The 24,173-nt window shown below is 40.2% G+C and overlaps 3 protein-coding genes across 3 annotated transcripts in view; all 3 read left to right on the top strand.

The window, feature by feature from the left end:
• Window positions 1–227: 227 nt before the first annotated feature.
• Window positions 228–5,523, top strand: LOC145466086 (monocarboxylate transporter 10-like). The gene is made up of 3 exons (XM_081449864.1): window positions 228–720; window positions 4,076–4,445; window positions 4,975–5,523. The coding sequence occupies exons 2-3, from the start codon at window positions 4,220–4,222 to the stop codon at window positions 5,202–5,204; spliced, it is 456 nt and encodes a 151-aa protein (XP_081305990.1). The 5' UTR covers window positions 228–720; window positions 4,076–4,219; the 3' UTR covers window positions 5,205–5,523.
• A 2,005-nt stretch (window positions 5,524–7,528) lies between these two features.
• On the top strand, window positions 7,529–9,909 carry LOC145464900 (serine/threonine-protein kinase PDIK1L-like). Its single transcript, XM_081448713.1, has one exon. The coding sequence runs from the start codon at window positions 8,069–8,071 to the stop codon at window positions 9,044–9,046; it is 978 nt and encodes a 325-aa protein (XP_081304839.1). The 5' UTR covers window positions 7,529–8,068; the 3' UTR covers window positions 9,047–9,909.
• Window positions 9,910–10,299: 390 nt separating this feature from the next.
• Window positions 10,300–24,173, top strand: part of LOC145464901 (serine/threonine-protein kinase PDIK1L-like) — a 15,687-nt gene continuing 1,813 nt past the window's right edge. Inside the window, exons 1-2 of the mRNA XM_081448714.1 lie at window positions 10,300–12,029; window positions 22,572–24,173. The exon at window positions 22,572–24,173 is cut by the window's right edge and continues 1,813 nt beyond it. Of these exons, the coding sequence (XP_081304840.1) occupies window positions 10,982–11,929 (948 nt within the window). The 5' untranslated portion in view covers window positions 10,300–10,981 and the 3' untranslated portion in view covers window positions 11,930–12,029; window positions 22,572–24,173. The remainder of the gene's footprint in view (window positions 12,030–22,571) is intronic.

The raw sequence follows: 24,173 nt of genomic DNA, 5'->3' as shown, positions 1-24,173 counted from the left end.
TTCGCAGCGGTAAGACATAAATTTAAAAATATCAAAAAAAAATGCCCTTACAAACCCTACTTTTTTCGTGTTTAAAATTCGTATCCCGCAGGAAGCGATGTGATGTAAAAATTTTGGAAGATTTCACCGAAGGAAATTCATGAAAATCACAAATAAAGCCATTAAAACAGTAAAAAACACACTTGTTTGAACTTTTATAATTTAAGACTAAATCTCAAAATTTTAACAGAGATGATAGCAAAACACTAATTAATCATTGCTTATTACATGTAATAAGTTTGAGAGGACTAGGTGTGAAAGCGAATGCAAAAACAGCATTCAAAGCATAACACTTGCGCGCGCAACGCCATAAATGATTACCGTATGAAGCCACCTTAAGCGAGTTGACCAATCAACGCGCACGAATTGTTCCAAGTATTTCCCATAACGCGTCAGTATAATAAATTATTTTACGTTGTTCCTTGTTATTTTAGCGTGTATCGGCTCCATCAATAGTGGTGCCTGTTACTTGATAGGCCCGCTTGTTACCACACTCTGCCGGCGTTTGGGATGCAGGTTAACTGGAATCATTGGCGGTTTCTTGTGTGTCTTGGGGCTGATGTTATCCTCGTTAACCAGAAGCATTGACTGGCTTTGTGTCACGTACGGTGTTGTTGTTGGAATTGGCTGCGGTTTGTGCTATATACCTACACTCAGAGCGTTCTCGCTCTGGTTCCAAAGGTAAGCATCCGGGGGACTACGTAGTTATGTGCGGCCCTAAAGGGTATGGTTTTTCAGGCGTTTTGGTCATAAATAGGGTTTCGATTTGGCCATTTTGGTCTTAAATGGGGTATGGTTTTGTACTCTAGTCTTGAATTGGGTATGTTTTTTTTAGAAGAAGCTACTCTTTCATCATTATCTACAGACCATAAACAAAAACCCTTCAAACATTATGTTTAGGGCAACTGTGTTAGCCGCAACGGTCATAAATAGGGTATCGAATTTTTGGTCTGGTCATAAATAGGGTAAAGACAATCGCAGATTTTGGTCATAAATAGAGTAAGGGTTCTGAGAAGCGAGCCGCACACCCCGACCAAATTTTTCTGGGAGTACCCACCTGGGGGTAAGCAGAGGATAGGCTAAACCTTCATGACAAACCTAACCCTAACCCTAGCTGACAGAGTGGGGTGCTAGTTGATAAAGCCGATGTCCGATTTAACATCTACCTTTCCTTCAAAAATCGTTCCCGTTTTCATTTATTTCTCTACTTGTTAAACAAAAAGGTCACTCCAAAAAGCTTACTTTCTTGTCTTCATCTATAGCAAGTAAACGTTCAGCTTTTCCACTCATCCAAGTTTCAGCCTCTAAAATGCCTATTATCCTGAAAAAATTCGTCTCGAAAGGAGCCCAATATTTGACGTCGGAGGTCGCCATTTGAAACTGTACTTGTACTTGGCAGCCAGGCCGTGTTTATGTGACGTCATTTCGTCCGATTCGAAATTGGCGAGGAGAAAAACCTGCAGCTGACTTTGCATCCTACACAAGGTCAGCAAAATGATTTTGTTTCTATTTTAAAGCGACTATCAGCTTCACAATCTTCACAGCTACCATTTTCGGAGTTTGGAGTATGTTTGGTTCAAAATAATGCCGCTCAAGAGCTGCCATAATGATAACCCAGAGTGTGGTTAAAAGGCTTGTCGAAGTCATTTAAACAAAGTCTCTTGGACGGAATAAAGTCACGAAAACGCGGCCTGGCTGCCAAGTACTGCTCAAAATGGCGGCAACGATGTCGAATTTTGGGCTTCTTTCGAGACGAATTTTGTAAGGAAAACCTTCACTTTAGAGGCGGAAACTTCGGTGAGCGTCTAAACTGAAAAAAAGTACGTTTATTGAAGTGGCCTTCTCCTACAGTAGTATTAAACTTCACACCTTAGCAAAATCGTACGATTGCTCATAAGTTCATTAAACAATTTTGAGGTTTCAAACGTCGCTCAACAGTTAGGATCTGAATTCTCCGGTACTATTTCCGAAGCATCGGAGAAACAAGAGACCTGCGCCATTCGTGTAGACGATCTCTCCAGCGACAGCCCACTACTGATAAAAGCATTTAGAAAGCAAGCTCAAGGTTGATAGTTCAAAATCTGGGAAATCACTCTTTACCAATTTGTGCACAGTCATTAATTAAGAGACGGCTAGCATTCAGGCTTAAACAAAGGCTGTAGCAGCTGAAAAAAGGCTTACGTTGTCTGTTATTTCCGATCTAGGAGACTTGTCTTGGTCAATTATCTGGCTTTAATGTGGGATGCCGCAGGCCGTGCAGTAGCAGGCCCATGTTTACAACGTGTTCTCGCCGCTGTTGGACTCTCGCAGACATTTCTTATTTTGGGAGGGCCATTTACTATCAGTGCTCTTGTAGCCTTTTTTTTATAAACCAACCGCACAGAGCGAGGAGAAAAAAGTGATGTGTGACAACAGAAAGAATCATCGTTGGTTTGATTTCTCTGTCATGAAACACAAAGTTTAACCTTACATGAGTTTTGTTGTTGCAACCGGCGTCCTATCTGTAGCATTTTCTGTCACCTTTGTTCATGTGGTAAGTCAGGTTACTAGGCCACTTCCAAGTGGCCTTTGGCCTCGTGCAAATCAAACTCAGTTTCGTATGAAAGATTTTGCACGAGGACTCGTTTTGAAAGAGAGGCACAATATAACTCGGCCCATTCTCCACTGCATCTTTTAATAATACAGTCCAACCTCTCCTTACGGCCCGGGGATGGGGGGTGGGTGCTCCCATATATGGTCCTATGTGAGTTATGGATGGCATCAGGGAGGTCATTGATAAATATCACAAAGAGGAGTGGGCCGACAAGACTACCCTGGGGTACACCAGGAGTGACCGGTAGACGCTCAGAGGCTGTGCTGTCAATCCCAACTCTCTGTGATCTGTCCTTCAGGTAGTCGGAAAACCAATCTAACAGTTGACCTGTGACACCGTACCATTTTAGCTTTTCAATAAGAATGACGTGGTAAACTGTGTCGAAAGCCTGATTTATTCTTATAAATGGGGGGGGGGGGGGTGGGTGCTCCCATATATGGTCATACGTGAGTTATATAGGTATGTGCCGCTGGAGAGCGTGGGGTTTTTGAAGCTGAAATCAGTCACTGACTGTGCAGGGTACTTGCGTAGATTCAGACTCGAGGGAGCAGAGATTTTCTGGGCCATCATGGAAAAACTTGGGTGGGTATAAGACAAAACTAGCACCAAGAATAAGAATAAATCAGGCTTTCGACACAGTTTACCACGTCATTCTTTTTGAAAAGCTAAAATGGTACGGTGTCACAGGTCAACTGTTAGATTGGTTTTCCGACTACCTAAAGGACAGATCACAGAGAGTTGTGATTGACAGCACAGCCTCTGAGCGTCTACCGGTCACTTCTGGTGTACCCCAGGGTAGTCTTGTCGGCCCACTCCTCTTTGTGATATTTATCAATGACCTCCCTGATGCCATCCACAAGCAAACCAGCCGCCTTGTATGCTGATGATACCAAGCCGAACCGTACTATTTTAACAGTGAAAGATTGTGATACTCTCCAGCAGGATCTGACAAGTTTGAACACCTGGAGCCATGAATCAAATTTGAAGTTTAACGCCTCTAAATGCAAAGTGAACAGTCACGCGAAAGAAAACACCTGTAACCCACGAATATCACCTTGGCGAAGTAAACTTACAACGCGTTTAGGAAGAAAAAGATCTGCCCTTGCCACCGGGCGTTCTTAATTTATCAGACCGATTCTACTTGCACTTTACTGTGCACTATTAGTTATTAATTAGATTTATTGTAATTCTATTAAATTTTTGATCTTTTGATCTTTTGATCTTTTTTTTTTTTTCTTTTTAGATTTAGGACCGCGTCTCGCATGGGATACTTTCCCGTTCGTGCAATCCCTTTTGGTCTTAAATTTTATTTCTTATTGATTTGCTATATATGTACATATTTACCTATGAGACCAATAAAGTTGATAGACAAAATATCTTCATTTCTACAAAGAACATTAGAAATGTCCTTAATGTTCTTTGTTACATGTTCTTTGCTTTCAGCCTTCATTTGCCAAAGAGGTGGGAATTCCTGTGGAAAAAGCCTCTTTACTGCTCAGTATTGAAGCTCCCGGTTCTCTTATTGCTCTCCTTCTTTTCGCCAAAATCGTGGATTACTTTTCTTCCCACCGTCTCCAGTTTTACCAAATGGGCTTCCTCCTTTTTGCTGTGTCACTAACATCCATCGCAGCTGCTTCAACCTTCGTCTCGTTTGTAGCGCTCATGGTGGCTCATGGGATAGCTTCCGGCGTGACCATCCCTTTAAAGCCTGTATTGACGGAGCAGATCTTGGAAAAGGACAAAGCGTCTGAGGGAGTTGGATTTCTATTTGGGATTCTGGGGTTTGCTTATATCTCCGGTCCTCCTCTGGTGGGTGAGTTTATTACCACTTTAACCTTGCACCAATATCGTCAAAGCTAAGATAATTACCAGGAGCAATTCTCATGAGTTCTTATCCGGGGGGGGGGAGGTTGTCGTCGACTCTCGTATGCACTCTGCTCAAGTCAGTTCATGATTGACGAAAGAATGAACAACAAAACGTTTATTTCACCCCAGAGTTAGAACAGAAATTACAATATTATACCAAGAGTTAAATCAAAAAATGATAGGGGTGCTGGAAATAACCGGATAACCTAAGAGTTAAAACTGCCAGGCAGCCAGTTAAAGGAAAAGATATATCTTACTAAAGCTATGTAAGTATGTTTTAAGCCGAAGGGTATGGTTTTGATTGACAACTGATCTGTATGACCTTTAGCACGTGCCCAGTGTTATGTATTCTATAGATTCGTTGTTAGATTCTCAACCCTTGTCATCCCTGGCCTGATTCTCGTTTGATGCCGAGTTCTGTTACTTGACGTATCAATGATTTACAAAGAGATTAACCCTTCTTTGTTCTCCTTCAGGTTGGATTTACGACAAGTCTCATTCTTATCCACTGGCCTTCCTTGTCTCGGGAGGTCTGCGCGCCTTGGGGTCTTGCATTCTCTTACTTATTCCAATGTTTCAAGAAACATTTAAAAGTGAAGAATATTCAAGCGAAAAGAAAGCGACCTCAGAACAGACTTTCCAAAAATTACAAATATTCCAAGCTCCCCCATCAAGACCTTTGCCTCCAAAAGATCATTTGTTTTAAGTTACAAGTCGACTCGCTCCAGAAAGACTGGACGCGATTCTTCGTCGAGGCGACAGAATCTGACGTTTGATTCTGTTGTCTTAATGTTTCAAGAAAACATATTTAGAGAAGAACGGGGCGAAAAGAAAACATTCTCAGTTACGCTAGAGACGTTCCGTAATCTTGTTACATCTATTTTCTCGTATTTATAGCATGTAAATTATTAACTTACCTAGTTTGTATTCTTTCCGTAGTTCGTATCAGGAGCCCATGACCCGGAGCCTCCATCTCCCAAACTAGCCCTTGGAGTCGACCCCATCCCGTATCTTTCTATTTTTGGAATCTGACCCCCCCCCCCCCCCTGATTAGGGGAAGGGCGAATTACAAATAAGCTTTGTAGCTGCTTTTCGGTCTCCTAGCCACTTTGTCGCTATGATTTTGTTCAATTTATTTATGATAATTGTGTGATATATAAGTGTACAGCTAAAAGCAACTCACATCGGCGACCAGAACACGTGAAACGTTCCAAGATACTGACGGGAAGGCTCATACTTCCTTTCAGGGTTAAATTGCATGCGTAATTTAAAAAATGTTTCAATATCACTTGGAGTGTTTCGTTCAATGCATACGTCTATATTTTTTTTCAATGAGAGCTTGCATGCGAACTTTTCCTAAAAGACCACTAAACGCAGTAAACTATGGCACTGTATCTGCGCAGGGCAGTTTTGTACAACCCTTATCGAAGAACCATACTCAAAACACATCACTCTGGTCTTTTGAAATACGTTCCTGTATTTTCTTCCATCTTTAGTGAGGGATCTAGAAAACTCAGAAAGATGGGGCGACAAAAATTTCGGCGAGAGCGCAACCTCACCCCATGCCGACAACACATGAACATCCTTAATAATGTGGGGGCTACAGACGGTTGGCCCCCTCGCCCTCCCCTCCCCCCTCTAATGTCTGCTTATGTTCTTTCTTCACAACTACCACTCGCTCCAAGCGAAATACCGGCAATGGCCTGATGGGAAAGTTCGGACAAATGTATGGACTTTTTATTCCGTCAAATTTGATTACGTATCCGACCGCGAATTTATAAGGACATAAGTAATGACATATACTTATATCATAAGTAATGACATGGGCAGATGAGAGCATGTACACCGCCCAAAATGGGATCCTCAAAACTAAATATACGGGGGTATGCCACAAATTATTTGAAAATATTTTTCAACTCTACTTTTGCTACTGAAGGAAATAAACACACCGAGATACTGCAGTTGCTTCCAAGTTGTGAAAGCCACAAGAAGCCTCGATTTCGTGTACAAATTTCCCGCTTTTTCTCGCGTCTGGGAATGTCACGCGTGGCGGCAGGGATGGTGTTGAAATGGTTTAACCACAAAATTCGACGGGTTAGTTTTATTGATACTATTTTACATTTATCAATTCCTCTGAAGAAAACAATGAAGATCAATTTTGCCGATTTCAAATCTAGGCAGAGCCTTCGCTGTTCAACAGCACACGCTGAGTGACTGGTACAAGAGGACTGAACAACTTTGAACATCATGTCTTGTCGTTTCGGCAGACAGCAACGCGGCGAATTCTGAAAGACACAGAAAGACACTTCTTTAGCTCGGTTGAACACAATGGAGATTTAATTTAAGGTAATCTAATTAACTGAAATTTTAACTTAGTAGTTGAATTTGCTCTTCCGAACAGTTCACGCAGCTCTCCGCTTTAAACACGTTGAGAATAGCTCAATATTTACCGAAAGATTAACAAGCCTGTTTTAGTTTTAGTTCGTTTATTTGAGTTGTTTTAATGAATTCGGACGTTTTCAGGGTATGTAAATATTGATAACGCTTGCTATTGATACCGTAGTTAGTACAGATATTTTACTGAATACTGAGGAATATTTCTGAACTAGGCCGAAGCCCAGTCGTTTGTGTGAAGATTCTTCACAGAGCCTCTCTGATAAATTCGCTAGATTGACACATATTAATCTCAAGGGTATAAACTTATTCAAGTAGACAAGATTCTAAATAAAACAAATGTAGAAATTGTTTTCGCTTCCACTGAAAACATTCCTTCAACTACAAATTTTACTGGCAGCGTCTTCGCAGGAGATACAGTAGGAACTGCTACGTGCGAGCTTGACTTGAAATATTTTCCTTTATCAACAGCAACGCATCGCATTAACCTCGTTGTCCCAAGAGGAATCTTCGTTTTTCCTGCGGGGTTTTAGCTCAAGTGACCATGACAGTACTTCATCGGTGAGCCCGTTTATGGCTCGTGACTACAGTGAAACCTGCATTAAGCGGACATCCTTGGGACACTCACGAGTGTCCGCTCAAAGCAGGCTCTAATAGTTAATTATCAACTCTTTTGTAACACACTATAAGATCAAAGACTGCTCGCTCATGCAACCAATTTCATTTCCTATCAAGTTCCGCGTCATGTTGACGCCATATTCAGAACCGTTTCTTAGAAATAGCACTCATTTCGGAAGGGGGGAGGGACGATTTCAAAGTATAAACACTTTTAAAAAACATAAAGTTTATATCTTCTGAAGGCTATGACTAATATTGTGTTAACAAAAAAGTTAACGTATTACGTAAACGGTATAGAATGTTCAGTTGGTGGCCACTAATAGTAATAAAACTCGCAATTCAAGCTTCAAGTTGGCTCGAAAGAAATGATTTTGATGTTCCCTACCCACCCACACCCCGTTCCCTCAGCCTATGGAAGTCGTAAGATACTCTCCAGCCAATAGCAGGATTTCTAAGAAATCGCCACCCGCTTCGATTCGAAGCTAAGCTGCGTCGCACTTGCTTTGATGATATTTTAAGCTTATATAGTGCTGTAAAGCCAGATAAAAATCTAACATAATGCAGCAGGCTGCTGTAAATCTTCCAACACGAGTTCGAGTCGGGAGCAGAACAGTCACAATCCAACAGCGACTTGGCAACGGCGCTTTTGGTGTCGTGTATAAGGTCAAAGATGAGGCAAGTTCCACTGTCTACGCGTTAAAAGATGTTCTTTGTCTGAATGCCTCGGCTCTTCGTAATGCTGTCCGCGAGGCTACCACACTAAACAAAATCTCTCATCAGAACGTGATTGCCGTCATGGGAGCAGACCAGTTTCGAGATAGTAAAGGTTTACACATGCTGCTTTTGACTGAGTACTGCTCGGACGGAAGTTTAAACGACCGCCTTGCTCGACCGAGTAGTGAAGAAATGAATACGAAGTGGATCAGTCAAACAGCCGCAGCTCTTGCACACCTCCACTCACGCGGAGTAGTTCACCGCGATTTGAAGGCGGATAATGTGCTTTTGACCGCAACAGAGGATGTGAAATTGGCTGACTTTGGCCTCGCTCGCGAGTACATCGCACTCAAACGAATCGATGTTAAACAAGACGAAGGATCATGGCTGACAAGTTACACTCAATACTACATGAACTCAGGAGTTGGTCCCGTACACTGGGTGGCTCCTGAATTCTTCATTCCCCATTACACCGAAAAGGCCGACGTGTTTTCCCTTGGTACCTTGTTTTTCGCGATCCTAGAGCGTGATTTCATCGTGGTTGATGGTAAAGCAATTTACGGTGCCTTCGTAAATATTCGTGGTGTGGGCAAACTTGGCCTTGGGCTCGCAATGGCAAAGGTTGATAGCGGTATCAGCATTACGTTCTCAAGCCGTGCACAAGGGTCCAACGCGATGCAAAGGGTAGTTCTTGAGGCCTTGCAGTACGACAAAAATGATCGACCAAGCGCTCAAGAGATTTGTGACAAAGTCATGAACATTCGTCAAGGTGTAAGGCTCAACCAACAGCCCCCGGAAGCAGAGACGGGTTCGTGTTGCTGAATCGGTTCAAGATGCAAGAACGCTCCTCGCAAGTTGCTGAGAGAACGAAAGTGAGAAAGATTCATTTAAACATACGAAAGTCAAACTAACTAATCAAACGTTTCTTTGGAAACAAATAGTTAATGTCATAACTGTATCGGAATATACGATAAGACTTGCAATTTTGAGCTCAAAAGTTTTGTAGATAAAATAGAACGTTTCCATCAGCTTAGTAGCTCGAAACCAGGAAGATGACCGTTCTGCATAAATACTTCAGTAGTAACAGAAGTCATCAAGATCTTTTGCTTACCCTAAAAATTTGTATTCATATTTTTCTCTGTCTAATGCTGTTTGTATTATTTAATAGCGTAGCGCAAATAGAATCTTTTTTCCTGAAACTAAAGCCATGTTTTTGATTTTATGACATATTTTGTAATGCATCTTCAATGTTACAGATGAATGCAAATATAAAGTTTCCTTGTTATTCTCAACTTGTGGCATAATGGTATTTTTCCAAGTTCATAAACAATTGATATATAAGCTGTTTTCGTTTCTCTCCATACGCATGAATCAGTTTCTCGAGCGGCAGGCGGCCTCTCGCGCAGGAAGGAAGCGAAATCGGGGAAGTCATTGCGCCAATCATCTGAATCAAGATCAAAGTTTCCCACAGCGTGGATCCTTGCATTAGAATTTTCCTAAGATAATTGCTTCAAATTTAAAACACTTCTTTCTTGGGGGAATTTTGCTTTCGTTCACTGTTTTTTCCTGAGATGATCTGGTCCTTGGCCTAATGCTGTCCTTGTTACCCCGCAAACGACCAAAAGAATACCAATGTCAAGCGCGTTTGCTAAACAAACGTTTTCAACATAGCATGATTTCCATTGATTAGTTTTGATACAAAAAATGCTTACCTACAATTGAGACTTGGCAAATAACTGGCCTAGATATTACACTAGCATCTCCTTGAATAGACTCGTTTGATTCTGTTTGCTGTGAGCAGAAATCAGTCGATAAACTACAACCTACTCTCAACGCGCAACAAAAATTCTGTCCGCCATCGCTCCGGCTGAGACGACAGAAGATTGGTCGAATATTGTCACGTAAACCGTGTCCCACACCTTTGTAGCATGTTTTAGTTTGTTTACCAGACAGATTTTAGTCATCCCTAAGCCAATCAGTTATATTTATCTCATACTTTGCATTGGCGAATCCAGACCTTGAGCTAAGGGGGAGGGGGGGGGTTTCTTCTTTTTTTACCCACAATAAGGGGGGTGGGCGGGCCCCCGGGCCCCTCCCCTAGATCCGCCACTTCTTTGCCAGCAGACACGCTTTAAAACAGTTAAAATAATAGTTCGCATTTGCCAGCATGCAGTTTTCAAACTGAATGACATTGATATCTTGAGTTTATTCCCTGGAGTGTTTCAAACAATCTCAAGTTGAACTGTTGTCCTTATGTTTTCATTGCAACCAATTTGTATTTCCTATTTTAATAAAAGTTCCGCGTCGTGTAGAACCGTTTCCTTGAAATAGAACTCGTGTGAGGAGGGGGTGGGGGCAATTTCAAAGTAAAAACACTTTTTTAAAAGAAACACAAAGTTTGTATCTTATCTAGGTTATGACCAATATTGTGTTAACAAAAATAAGTTATCTTGGTCGCGACTTAAAGTAATAAAACCGGCAATTCAAGCTGCAAATCGCCTCGAAAAGAATGATTTCGATAGTAAAGTAAAGTAAAGTAAAGTAAAGTAAACTCCCTTATTTATGCACTACATGCTTGAGGGGTCGTGTATCTTATTAATTATCTAATTATCGATGGCCTCCCTCCCCTCCCTCAACCTATGGCAGTAGAATATTCCGGGAAATCGCCAGATAAGCTGCGTCACACTGTCAGAACTTTTTCTTTGATGACATTTTAAGATTATATAGTGCTGTAAAGCGAGATAAGAGTCTGACATAATGCAGCAAGCTGCTGTAAATCTTCCAACAAGAGTTAGAGTCGGGAGCAGAACAGCCAGAATCCAACAGCGACTTGGCAATGGCGCTTTTGGTGTCGTCTATAAAGTCAAAGACGAGGCAATTTTCACCGTCTACGCGTTAAAAGATGTTCTTTGTTTAAATGACCCGGTTCTTCGTATTGCTGTCCGAGAGGCTACAACACTGAACAAAATCTCTCATCAGAACGTGATTGCCGTTGTGGAAGCAGACCAGTTTCTAGATAGTGAAGGCTTTAAACACATGCTTCTTTTGACTGAGTATTGCTCAGGCGGAAGCTTAAACGACCGCCTTGCTCGACCGAGTAGTGAAGAAATGAATATGAAGTGGATCAGTCAAACAGCCGCAGCTCTTGCCCACCTCCACTCACGCGGAGTGGTTCACCGCGATTTGAAGGCAGATAATGTGCTTTTGACTGCAACCGAGGATGTGAAATTGGCTGACTTTGGCCTCGCTCGCGAGTACACCGCACTCAAACGAATCGATGACGAAGGATCATGGCTGACAAATTACACGAAATACTATATGAACTCAGGAGTTGGTCCCGTACACTGGGTGGCTCCTGAATTCTTCACTGGCCATTACACCGAAAAAGCCGACGTGTTTTCCCTTGGTACCTTGTTTTTCGCGATCCTAGAGCGAGATTGCATCGTGATTAATGGTACAGCAATTTACGGTGCCTTCGTAAATATTCATGGTACGGGCAAACTTGGCCTTGGTTACGCAATGGCACATTGGGACTCCAGTATCAGCATTACGTTCTCAAGCCGTGCACAAGGGCCCAACGCTATGCAAAGGGTAGTTCTTGAGGCCCTGCAGTACGAAAGAAATGCTCGACCAAACGCTCAAGAGATTTATGACAAAGTCATGAACATTCTTCTAGATGTAAGGCGCAACCAACAGCCCCAGTGACGTGTAAGACCCCAACAACAGCACCAGTTCTCGCCCCAGCTACAGAGGAGAGCTGTACATCGAGAAGATCTGCATCAGTCCCTAAATATTGACCCTTGTGGTGAGTAAAATACAGTCCTATTTTTGGGGCTGATTTAGCCCACTTGAAATAGGTTTGTTTTGGCCCCAGTAAATAGGTAGAAATAGCCCTGCAATAAGTAGTCGAAACGACGCCACTGAGGGGCTATTTTGGAAAAATGGGGGGCACAGTAGTTTTGGTTTCTAAAAGGGCTGAAATGGTGCGTTTGGATGGCTAAATTGGCCTTTCTCAAGCCGTTTTGTGTCTTAAGAAAAAAAGAAAATTGGCCCATATTTTGTGGCCAATTTAGCCCAATTTTTGTTCACAGGATCGAAACAAATCTACTCTAAATAACTAAATTTGCACCATTATGTCTGAAATGGCATTCTTTATAAATGCTGTTTTGGGTCTTAATTATTTAAAATTAGCCCTCTTTCAAGGACCAAAATGATTATTGGCACCATTGAAAATGGCCCCATTTGAGCCATTTCAAACCTGTATAAAAGGGAAACAATATCCAGTGGGTTACTGACTTACCCATATAATACTAAAACGAATGCACTTTTCAGGGCTGTTTTAACTGCAATGTATTTTAAAGGACACTTCACCTCGGATCTGCTTTAGATTCAAGAGTCTAATTCAGCTACTGTATATTGCAGGGCTAAAACAAATACCACTTGCTCGAGATGTTCTTATTTTGAAGTTGATTATACACTCATGATACTGCCCTATTGAGCTTAAATCAATACATGCACCACATATGAACCACAGTAGGCACTGAACACGGGACAATTGCATTCGTTAGTGTTTACCAATACCTTTGGGCATTACGTAATCCTTTTGTTACTTGCCATCGTACATTGGGCATTACGTAATTCTTTTGTTAGACTTGCCATCGAACATTTTTCATATATTAGTTTTCGTTCATAAAAATAAGTTAAAATTCTAATCCTTGGTGTGTGCGGTACGAATCGGAACTTCTTGAGCATTTTCGAATATCGAGGACACTTGGACTGTCAGGGCATCGTTTAAAAGTTTGGTTTATAAAATCGTGTGGAATAAAATAAATGTTTAATCTGGTAAACAGGCACTGGTGATTCACACAGGATACGCATTTTGAGAACAACATAACAATATTTTATTCTCTTAATTTAACCTTTTTGGCAAACAAGGTTGTTAATAGATTTTCAATGATTGCATATTAAGAGGGCTAAAAGTTTATTAGTTGTGTAACTATTAGGTGTTACCCTCGATGAAGATTGATTGATTGATTGATTGAAACTAATCAGAAACAGAAAGTGACTGTGGTTCAGTCGAAAGGCTTATCTCAATGCCAGCATGCCATACATAGCAATTAAGAATTTCATTCCCAGTATATAATAGAGTTTGAATCAGATCTTTATGAAACTGACGTGCTAAATTACCTCAAACTTGCTAAATTCACTAAAATATCATTGGATATGAGAAGAGGTAGCTGACATTCAGCAAAGCATGGCCTCTGCCAATGTCAATCAAAGCTTGCTCTCAAAAAGACGTATTGATATATCAGAGAGTTCGTTCAAGTCAAAACCTTCTTCAATAACAACATTTGGTTGCACAAAGATGATGTCATTATCAACTGAAGTAGTTCTCTGAAAAAAAAAAAAAACAATGGAATAACATAAAATAAGTCACCTCACTACATATAACTGACCAATTTGACCAAATTAAACTATATGCACATGCAAAATACATTGAACATGTAGTAATGACATGATAAAACACTGGAAGCCAAGTATTGAGATGCAAAGAGTGTAGTGTTTGTCGACGGTCGGGGGTGAAATGTCAAGGGTCGAGGATAAAATGGGTTTCAATTCCAAAAGCCTTTGCTGCCGAGGCATAAAAGCAATCGCTGTCCCCAGGCGAATTAAAGGTAACTTCGTACCCTAAAAGGCTATATTTTTTCTATATATGACATCGTAGGGTCCAGTTTAAACATAGGCACGCAAGGCGTGCGAGAGTTTTTTTGTGTGTGTGAACTAAAAGTCTCGGATTCATGGAATTGTTTACAGTAATGATTTGGTTAATTTGACAAGTTTTTTGGGTTGCGATGTACAGCGAGAAAGAAACTTTGTGATGTACATACGATGTTACATCGGTAATGGTAAGATAACTAAATAGTAAGCCATAAAATGTTTGACTGCACAAACTACAGTACTCTGACACGTCTCCAGATTAATGTAGATACCACCTTACTTTCTAACAGGCAATTTGATTCGTTCTTTGATACAACCTACACTGTGATTAGTGTGACACGTGCACTTGTATAACTCCCTCACTCACCGATCACATAGCCCCTCCAACCCCCAAGAGGAATTTTTGCTCTAAAATACTCAAGTTAAGAGAACTTTTCGCATTCTATACGAGTCGTAAGTTTACCCTTTTTATACAACACAACGCAACAACACTACTTCACCGAAAATAGAAAGAAAGAGAAAAAAACCTCTCTGACACACTGAATGTCTGATTTAATTAAATTGCACTTTAACTTGGTGCCACGCAGTCTTTAAAGAACATTTGAACAGTTTTCATACTTTTTACCTTTAAAAATATGAAAAGAATGTCATAAATTGCATATTAAATAAAAATATTAAACTGCTACTGCAGAGACGTAAAACCGTCCAGAAATGAAAGCTTCTTTTTTGTTCAATATCCTGGGAACAATAGCCGATAACTTGTCAGTTCTAATTGAATTTACTCCAATATAAAAAACAAAAGTGGCAGTTAGCAAACATCTCGTGGGAACAAGTGGTGACGATTCGTCAGTTCTAATTGGATTTACTCCTTTGTGAAAAACAAGAGTGTCAAATTACCTTTTGTGACTAAAAAATAAAAATATCTCGTTATATTTGCATGCAACGAAAATAAAACAATCGTTACCTGCACATATTATTGTAAACGTTAAGACTGTTTTAAAGCTAAAGTCTTGTCTCCTCTAAAACATGTCCTAAGAACTAGAAGCGACGATTCGTGACGTCTAATTGAATTTACTCTTTGTGAAAAACAAAAGCATCAAGTTACTCTAAAACAACCCAATGTATGTATGCAACTGTCACACTCCGCTCCAAACCGGACTGAAAATCACAAACCGGCAACATACACGTCAGTCTTTCAATTACCATGGCCAGAGTCCCTGTGTTTAATACAATAAAACGTCCCAGACTTCATATACCTCAAAATTTCCTTTTTTTTCAACTACAATTCGTGTTGGTTATTAATGTGAATAAGCAAAACCCTGATAACATTGAAGAGAAAAGTTAAGTTTCATTAAAACGTATTTTCTCATTCCAGTAGTAAACAAGAACCATTGTAATTGTAAAATCGTCACAGAATAATATCTTTTTGTTCTGTTGACGAAATTAATCGTAGTCTCTTCGCGTTTGACATTGAAGCTTATCAATGGATGCTGAAATTAACGACACGTCCGGAACACTCATGACGAACTCTGCAGCAATATTTAGGTTTCAATACAACACGCAAACGATTTGAACCTAATCACAATCTCTAAACATTCCCGGTAGTGAATTCCGCCCCCCTAAAATACAATTGATCCTATAATAGAAACCACATCAACTTGCTTTTCATTCACACCTTACATCTAGTAGTAGAGCGGCTAAGACTCAATTAAAAAACTTATCTAGTGGGAAAAGCTCACATTCATCGCATGCTCTTAGTTATATGCCAAACACTATGTTTCTTTGACTGATTTTCCAGTTGCAAATGATTATCAAACCCGCCCACAAAATCCTCAGCCTAACCCACAGAAAATGTCGACGTAAGCCCAATATATGAATACTTCCTCTTTTATAGAAAAATAAGTATAGCCGTTCTGAACTGTATCGGGATCAAATCTTCTCACATACCATTTACCTTTACGTAATCCTTTTGTTACTTGCCATCGTACATTGGGCATTACGTAATTCTTTTGTTAGACTTGCCATCGAACATTTTTCATATATTAGTTTTCGTTCATAAAAATAAGCCATACATACATCTCTCACTCACTCACTCACTCACACATTCACTCATTCATCCATTGACCCGTCCATAACATACCCCGACACGCCGACTAAGAGGTATTTTTTTTACAAAAAAATAACTCAAAAATGACTTTTAACGTTGTCAAAAATTCCTTTCATGACACGTGCAAGGCGGGAAGGTGCTGAAGAGACCACAGGTGTCGCAAGCTCATGCCTCGAGAAAAGCGAAAAGTAAATTAATTCTCGGACACGTGAGTAGCCTGTGTACAGCCGCCCCCTCCCCTCGAAAAATCGAGGTGAGAGACTTTGCCATCACTGTTATTCCATTCATGTCATTCATAAGACGTCTTATGAAGGAATAACAGTGATGGCAAAGAAAGCTCAAAACGGCAGAGATCAACAAAAATCACAACGGACACACAAGAAATGAGTAAGTTTTATTAATCTTACGTGTAAAATGTTCATATTTCGGAATATTTAGCGATCTTAATCGACCGTATTTAGTTCCCCATACAATCCATCAAAGAGTGTTCAAATTCTCAACGGTATATCTATATCTGTTTACAATTTTACAGCTCAATAGCGTCCTTCGTTTGGAATCCAGAGCATTTTGAATTTCAGGGTTATGGAGGTGCGTGACACAAGGCTATGATCGAGTTTGTCGAAAAATGTATACTTATCCGATGATTTTGAGCCTTTTAAGAAGTTAAAGCATTAGGAAAAGTGCTTATGTAAATGTTTGTTTGATCAGTACTGATAATCAGTCGCCTAGATAGCCAAAGTAAGTTCCAGATGTTTACACTATTTTCCGGCCGCCATATTGGTGTACCACGGAGATACACCAACATGGCGTTTTCATACTGGGCTCTGTAAATATCGGCGAAACATTTCGACGAACATCTAAAGTTTGGGGAAACGCACAGGCCTAAAACTTGGAGAAGTGGCTTATTTAGTTATCTTCTATAACATCATAATTTCATAGCTTTTTCCACTGGATGGTTTTCGATTTATTTTTTATTGCGTGACAGTGAAAACGATCGCTAGTTTCGTCTGGGACTCGCGTCGGAGGATCGTTTGCACTCGAAATAGTCAGATGGCGGTTCTGTCCTCGTGTACCAGTTCATAAGAACCGATACAAAAGACCCAACAATGTTCAACAGCTAAACAAAGGTTCGTAAAGAAAGGAGTACAATGGTCATTCCCTCTGTGTACCGGTACACCAGGACACAACCCAGATGGCTTCCAGCTTATCCCAAATTCGTGTCTTATGCAGTACCTTGACAATTTCAAGTTTTCCACTAGAGATAGAGAAGAATATACAGGCGATGAAAATCTCTAGGTTTTTACAGTAGCGGCGAACCCATGATCGAAGAAATCCTCAATGGCTCCCCGGCTTTAGCTTCGCACAGAGCAGCCCACTTCTTTGGTCTTTTTCTCGTTTCTGGTAGAGTTTCATCGAGATAGAGGTATTGAATGAAGAGGAATACTCTATTCTACGCATCTTGTATTGCTACAGCCTCCAACAACATATCTTCCTTGCGTTCTGCAACGATTTTGACACACACTATCGCATGTTCGCATACATTCTTCTCAGAAACAAAATATTGTTACTCCCGAGGTGACGTCAAAAGCCAACTCGTCCCATTCTCCGCTATTCCTCGGTCGTGAACATGGAAAAGGGCAAATTTACAAACTTAAAAAAAAATCATAGAAAATTAACGAAAATAGCTACAAGGATAATTTTTTCGCAGTGGCGATCAGGAGAAAAAGGAAATTTATTTTAGCGAAAGAAATTTTTGGGGTTAGTGGCACTTTAACTTTTTTAAAATATTAACTGGACCCTCGACAAAAACCTGTACTCCCTCAATTTAAACACATGCTGCTTAATCAGCCAAACAAATAAGAAAAAATAGGTTTCATTTAAAAAAATATGAGACAATAGGAATCTGCTCAAAAAATAGGAAAAAAGTAGGAAAAAACAGGAACTGGAAACCCTGTTATGTTCTTTTAGTATGTCCTCATATTGTGTCCAGCTGACGAAAATATTTCCATCTGAAGGCCACGTTTTCGATTAGGAACTAGCATTTCGCTTACTTGAAGTTCCTTTCCCAATATAATGGGGAGTTTTAGCAATGACGAAGGCGCCGGCGGAGACTACGCCTTGTAAAAACACGAATTTATAGTTTACCTTCGAATGTCGCAATTGTGTCGATCTGTTCAGTACGCCTATCGGTCTAAAATCTTGCTCAGGCTAAACACGCACCGACAGCGTTCACTTTCAAAAGAAGATACGAAAAATTAGTCATTGTGGTTCGCGTTCTTCAAACTACGTAGAATTTAGTCATTTCACGTTTTTTTTTGCAGACGGCGAAGAAATGTACAACGATTCAAAACTCACGTGCACAGCTATTGTTCTGCTCATAAAACCTTTTGTTTCATGACACTCTCGTCGCCGTCGCCGTCGTGGTTTGCCAAAACTCCCTAATAACCGTAACAGTCCTCTGTACTACGGACTTCGCGCTAAAAACCGCAAAATTCTGATACTTGTTCCCGGTTACAAACCAACATACCAAAATTACGTGGAGGCATGTGTTGCAAAAGAATTGATCAATCCCTAAGATGCAAAAGCTCACCTCATTCCCAGGGTCTTACTTCTTCCGAGGATAAGGTTGATAAATGCTTCAGAGTAATTCTAAATTTATACATGGGGTTAAATGCAATTGATAACTTAAGGACGGTGCCTACTAAATACGAAGATTTTTGCGCCAGGTTAGGACCACGCTAAAACAGTAGATTTTTGCAAGGGCTATTGGAGTCCACAGAGAGATGATTAGCCTTGAATCTCGACAAAAATGTTGACATCAGCATTTTTCTGTAAAAAGAAGGAATGGATATTTCTTCACATATTTCCTTAGAATTCGCCTTTACATACAGAAAAGCAAACACATTTAAAAAGATCTTTTAACTACATGGCAAATCACATAAAAACCATTTTTGGTATGTTTTTAATAACAAAATCGTTGTAGCAGCGTTTTTAGCGTCTCTGACAGCCTTCTCTGTTTAAGCTAAATTACAGTGTAAATATCTTTTGCTCACAACCAGAAACTAATCACGTGTTGAATAGGCTTGCCAGTTCCATTTCATAATATATAATGCGGGGGTAACCACGCCTTTTTTTTTTTTTTTTTTTTAAGTTATTCATCTTTTTGAAAACTTTTACGGTGCCCGTTACATTTTTTCCTGTCACCTCCCCAATAAGTAACACATTTACGTATCTCGCACTGGAATAAAACTGCCAATAGATTTTTGTTCAAACTTTGTCCACTGAATATTTATCATATGAGAACTTTAATTATAAAATAAAACGGGGGGTGCCCTTGCTCGTTAAGGAGCGGTGAGGCATTAAATATGTCCCATTTTAGCATTATTTAATGCTTATTACAAGAACGCATTCCAAGTTACTGTAAACTCTTTGTGAGCCCAGACTCGTGAAAACACGCCTCAAACTACAGTCAATTCTTGTGTCGGACACAAATAAACTTTTTAAGTTTGATTTTGACAGACAGCTGAATCCTTGGTAAAATATTGGAACTAAATTGCTTGCCACGCCTATCAAACTGCAAAATAGAAAAGACTACAGTGCAGCTGCTATTTTCCTTATTTATTCAATTTCAACCATAGAAATCAGATCAGTCTTTTCTCACGCAAAGCTAATGATTAGTTGATTAAAATAGCCATTTCTCAACTGACAGAACTCAATATCAAGGCAAATCCGCTATGTTTTCAATGTGCGCGCGTTAATGACGCCATAAATTATGCGCAGTAAGGATGCGCAATGCAAATGTGAGGAATCACCTGAAGTGTCAAATGTATTTAGCACTGTTGTGCTAATTGAGGACACTGTAAATAAACAAACAAATATTGCAAATAGAACACAAAATAAATTAATTATATTAACTGAAATCCTCAGCAAAATGCCCCGCACATTTAAACCGTAACTGGCATATACATTGACCTTGATCGCATAACTGCAGAGCAAGGGAAAAAAGAAATCTACGCATTGCAGCTACAATAAGGTAACCAATCAATGCCTAACCATGTCGTTAGAGTGTGCGAGCTCGAGGTTCATTTCCAGCCTTTGTTATGTTATTATTCACAATTGCAATACCACGTGGAACACCAAACTGTTTTCTCGCATTATGGACTGAAAGGAAAAAATTCAATTACAACTTGCAAATCAGTAGAGTTAACTCTCAGTATTGAACAGATCCGAGCATAAAATCCACTATAGTACATGTGAAATTTTCTACCAGTATCAAAGGGTAATTAAGGCAGTCTGAATCTGGCGTCGGTTGCGGTATTGGTTTCCTAAAAACGCTGAAAACCCTGAACAGTAATAGCAATTAAGCAATTAATTTAACCCTAAGTTTTACTTTCTAGGTATTGCTCATGTTATAGCAAAATAAATGGTTTCTATAAATTTTTTTACAACAAGCATTTAATCCTATTGGATTCTATTTTTTATGCATGCTACATTTCTTGTTCTTCTTCTGCTTCTTCTAACCGAATTTTAGAACGGCTTGCACTCATTTCAACCGACTGCTTTCACTCGTATCCGGTTTGCGTTCATGTTCTTCGATGTCTTGTAGCCATTCGTCTTGGTTGTCGCCTTTGTCGCTCGAAGCGATGTCTGCTGCCGATTCCGATTCACAGCTAAATGCTTTCTTCCCTTTCTTTGGTCTTGGTTTTGACAAAGAAAAGGGACACGATCTTTTTTTTTTTCGAAGAATTCATAGATTTCACAAGACGACAACTTTGAGAGCTTCCAAGATGGCGAATCGCGTGTGTTTTGTGAAACACAAACACACATGTACTTAGCTGTCACGTAACCTCTCCTTATTTGACAACGCGATGACAAGAATTGTCAGCGGCTAATTAGAATAATTAAGATGGCAAAATTGTCTTCGCTTAATAACTTCCCGTACGAATAACATTTTTTGGTGGATTTTTTTTTAAACGAAAGCTATTCCTAACATTTATCGAATCATATAAAAATCCAAAATTATGCAAAACGGTCAATTTTGGGTTGGCTAATACCTTAATGAAGGACGTTCGCGCTAATTGTTTCTGCGCATCTTTACTGCGCACGCAAATTCACACGCCACGTCTTGCATGAGAGCGCGCGCCAAGTAACAAAATGAACAATGAGAGGGCAGATGGCCATTGCTATAGCTTTGCCTGGATTTAACGATCTTGGACGTTCGGTGACCCTTACTTTTCTTTCCAGAAGCAGATTTTATTTACAGTTATCTCCACATTGTCCAAAAATGACCAAAAACTCAATGTGGGAAGTTAAAAAAAATTCAAGATTTCTGTCCAAGGGACTTCGAATCCTTCCATCTTGCAGCTGCAAGGCGCGTGAAACTATGGTCGCTAAATGCAAACTTGTTCTTTAAGGAACCTCACCTGTTGACTAAACTCACTTAGGTCCACTTAAACAATATTTGGCAGAGAACATTTCCCTTTAAATATCTAATTGCAATATCTTTGGGCTTACAGACACTGTGGCCTTATTCGCTACTGAAGCCCGATTTTGTCAGATTTAGGGTGTTCTTCAGGGCGAAGTCGGTGACCCCCCATTTTTTTTACAATTTTGACACAACTAACTCATCATCTTACAGTGGTAAAAGTCTCAGAAAAAAATCAACGTTGGAAAATTTTTGCGCGAACCTCCTTAATAGAGGCTTGACTGTACGTTACGAATAAAATTACATCTTGTGATCACGTGACTAACAATCAATATGTCAATGTCAACTAAGGGTGGGGGGTCCCCTAAACTCCGTGCACTATATATCCAGAAATCATTTGCAGAAGCACATTATTTCAAGTAGTTTTAATCACACGGAGTTGGAAAATTATCTATTATTATTATTGTGTAAAGGATATGGGATGAAGTATGCTGCCTGAAAATTATCAATATTTTATCACAGCACGTATTACCGACAACTTACTGACACCCTACCGGTCGGACATCTCGCCGACACATCACCGACTGTCGGCCGACTGTTGATCTGTGCTTGGACCAAAAACTAGCCACCTGTCCTCCATTTGAGGAGGTTAGGCTAGGTACGTCTTCTAGGTACGATCAGGTCATCTTGGCTTAAGTGTTACATTTTTTTTTTAAAAAAATCTTTACTCAAATGGAAATGGCTCCACCAGTCAGAGTCAAATGGGCTCTTGTGATTGGGGTCATTTTGTGTAGTAACAAAATGACTCTGTTCTTCGATATTAAAACGGCACCATTGATAGGAGCTGGGACGGCCCTAAGTTTTAGCCAACTAGACTTAAACGAAAATGGCTCTAGTGATAGGGGCTGATACGCACCAAGGGGCTGATTTATTGTCCTCTGTGGGCCAAATCGGTTTTTAATGGGGCTGAAACAATTTTTATTGGGGTCGATTAAGACCAAATTGACAAAATGGCCCCACAAGGAGTCAAATCAGCTTCATAGGCCATAGAGCTGAATTAGCACTTTGGGGCTGAAACAGATCTTTTGAATTCCCAGCGTGGTCAGGATGTGAGGAATTCTTCAACAGAAGGTTCCGTTTTAACAACAGCAGCGGCTCCAACAACAGCAGTGGCTCCAACAACAGCAGTGGCTCCAACAACAACAGTCGCTCCAACAACAGCAGTGGCTCCAACGACAGGTCCCGTTCAAACAACAGCACAGCTCCAACAAGAGGTTCCGCTCTAACAACAGCATGGCTCGATCAACATTGCTCCAACAACAGCATGGTTCCAACACCAGGTTCTGTTCTAACAACAGCAGGGCTCGAACAAGATCATGGCTCCAATTATAGCATGGCTAGAACAACAGATTCTATTCTAACAACACCATGGCTCCAACAACATCATGACTCCGGCAACAGCACGGCTCAAATAACAGATTGTTATCTAACAACAGCAGTGGATCCAACAACAGCAGTCGCTCCAACAATAGCAGTGGCTCCAACATCAAGTACCGTTCCAACAACAGCATGGCTCGATCAACTGGTCCTGCTGAGTATCCCTTTATTTATTCTTTTATTATTTTATTATTGGGCTCGACGTTAGGAGTTTGCAACATAAACTCAACGCACTAGAGGACTGAGCCCTAGCGCTTAGCAGAAAAAATCTCGATTTTTGAGTTATGTTTTGGTAAAAAAAAATACCTGAGGCATCTTATAAAATTTATATTTTCTTTCAAAGGTCTAGTTGTTTCACCTTCAAAAGTGTCTTCTCGGTTAGATGCCTTTTAAAAGCGATATTAATTTGAAATGGTTTCCCGGAGAAATTGTATCTGATCAATGCTGGCAACAGAATAAGACCATGCTTTAGCATTTTATTACTTCTTGTTATAGAATGGGTCCATAAAAAATTACCCACCAATCTGATTCTACCGTTAGCTACTATTTTAGACTGCATGACGTTTAGTTGTCTTGCTGGGAACAGCTCCATTGAAGTTCTTATAAATAAAGCGCTGATCGAATTGTTAGAATCAAACCTTGATAAAACTAGGCTGATATTACACTTCTTAAGGTGAAACAAATTCTTTTGTTTTGCTGTATATCGTAACCAAACTTGGTGGACTAACCTAATCAGAATGCTGCTACTTCTTGAGGCTTTATATTCACAAAAAAAGAATAACTCATGCACGCCTTGCGTGCCTTTGTTTGGTAGGGAGGTTGGGAAATACCGGATGCGGAAAAACGTATACTGGTACGACCAACCATCGTTCCCAGGCTCTCTCTCCTCTGCCTTGTCATTGGGAGAAAGACTCTGGTTGCGGCTGTTCACGTGACCACCTGTGACAAACTTTTCCACCGGGGTGGAGTCAACGAATAACTTTTGTCGATCTCAACTGAAGCGAAAGGCGATCGCTGGTCATCGCTATATTAAACCACACACAGGCAAATGCACCATTGAAATTTTCCCCCAGTCCTATTCTAAGCTTCACACAGGTCAAACTTGAAGTATTACTCCAGCCGGTGGATTTACTAAGAAGTAAAACTGTTTCCCCGTTTCATGTTGCATGAATTTAATAACCTCACGGCACATTGTGCTACCATTTTCCAAAATATAATTATTGATTATGCCAAGGAACCGTGTTTCAACATCTGTCTAAATA

Source organism: Orbicella franksi, chromosome 13, assembly GCF_964199315.1.
Source record: "Orbicella franksi chromosome 13, jaOrbFran1.1, whole genome shotgun sequence".
Taxonomy (NCBI): Eukaryota; Metazoa; Cnidaria; class Anthozoa; order Scleractinia; family Merulinidae; genus Orbicella; species Orbicella franksi.
This window is presented reverse-complemented; position numbering and strand designations above follow the sequence as displayed.

Coding starts and splice junctions, on each gene's coding strand:
- LOC145466086 (XM_081449864.1), top strand. CDS start 4,220: ATGGGCTTCCTCCTTTTTGCTGTGTCACTAACATCCATCGCAGCTGCT. Junction 4,446..4,974: donor CTCCGGTCCTCCTCTGGTGG/GTGAGTTTATTA, acceptor GTTCTCCTTCAG/GTTGGATTTACGACAAGTCT.
- LOC145464900 (XM_081448713.1), top strand. CDS start 8,069: ATGCAGCAGGCTGCTGTAAATCTTCCAACACGAGTTCGAGTCGGGAGC.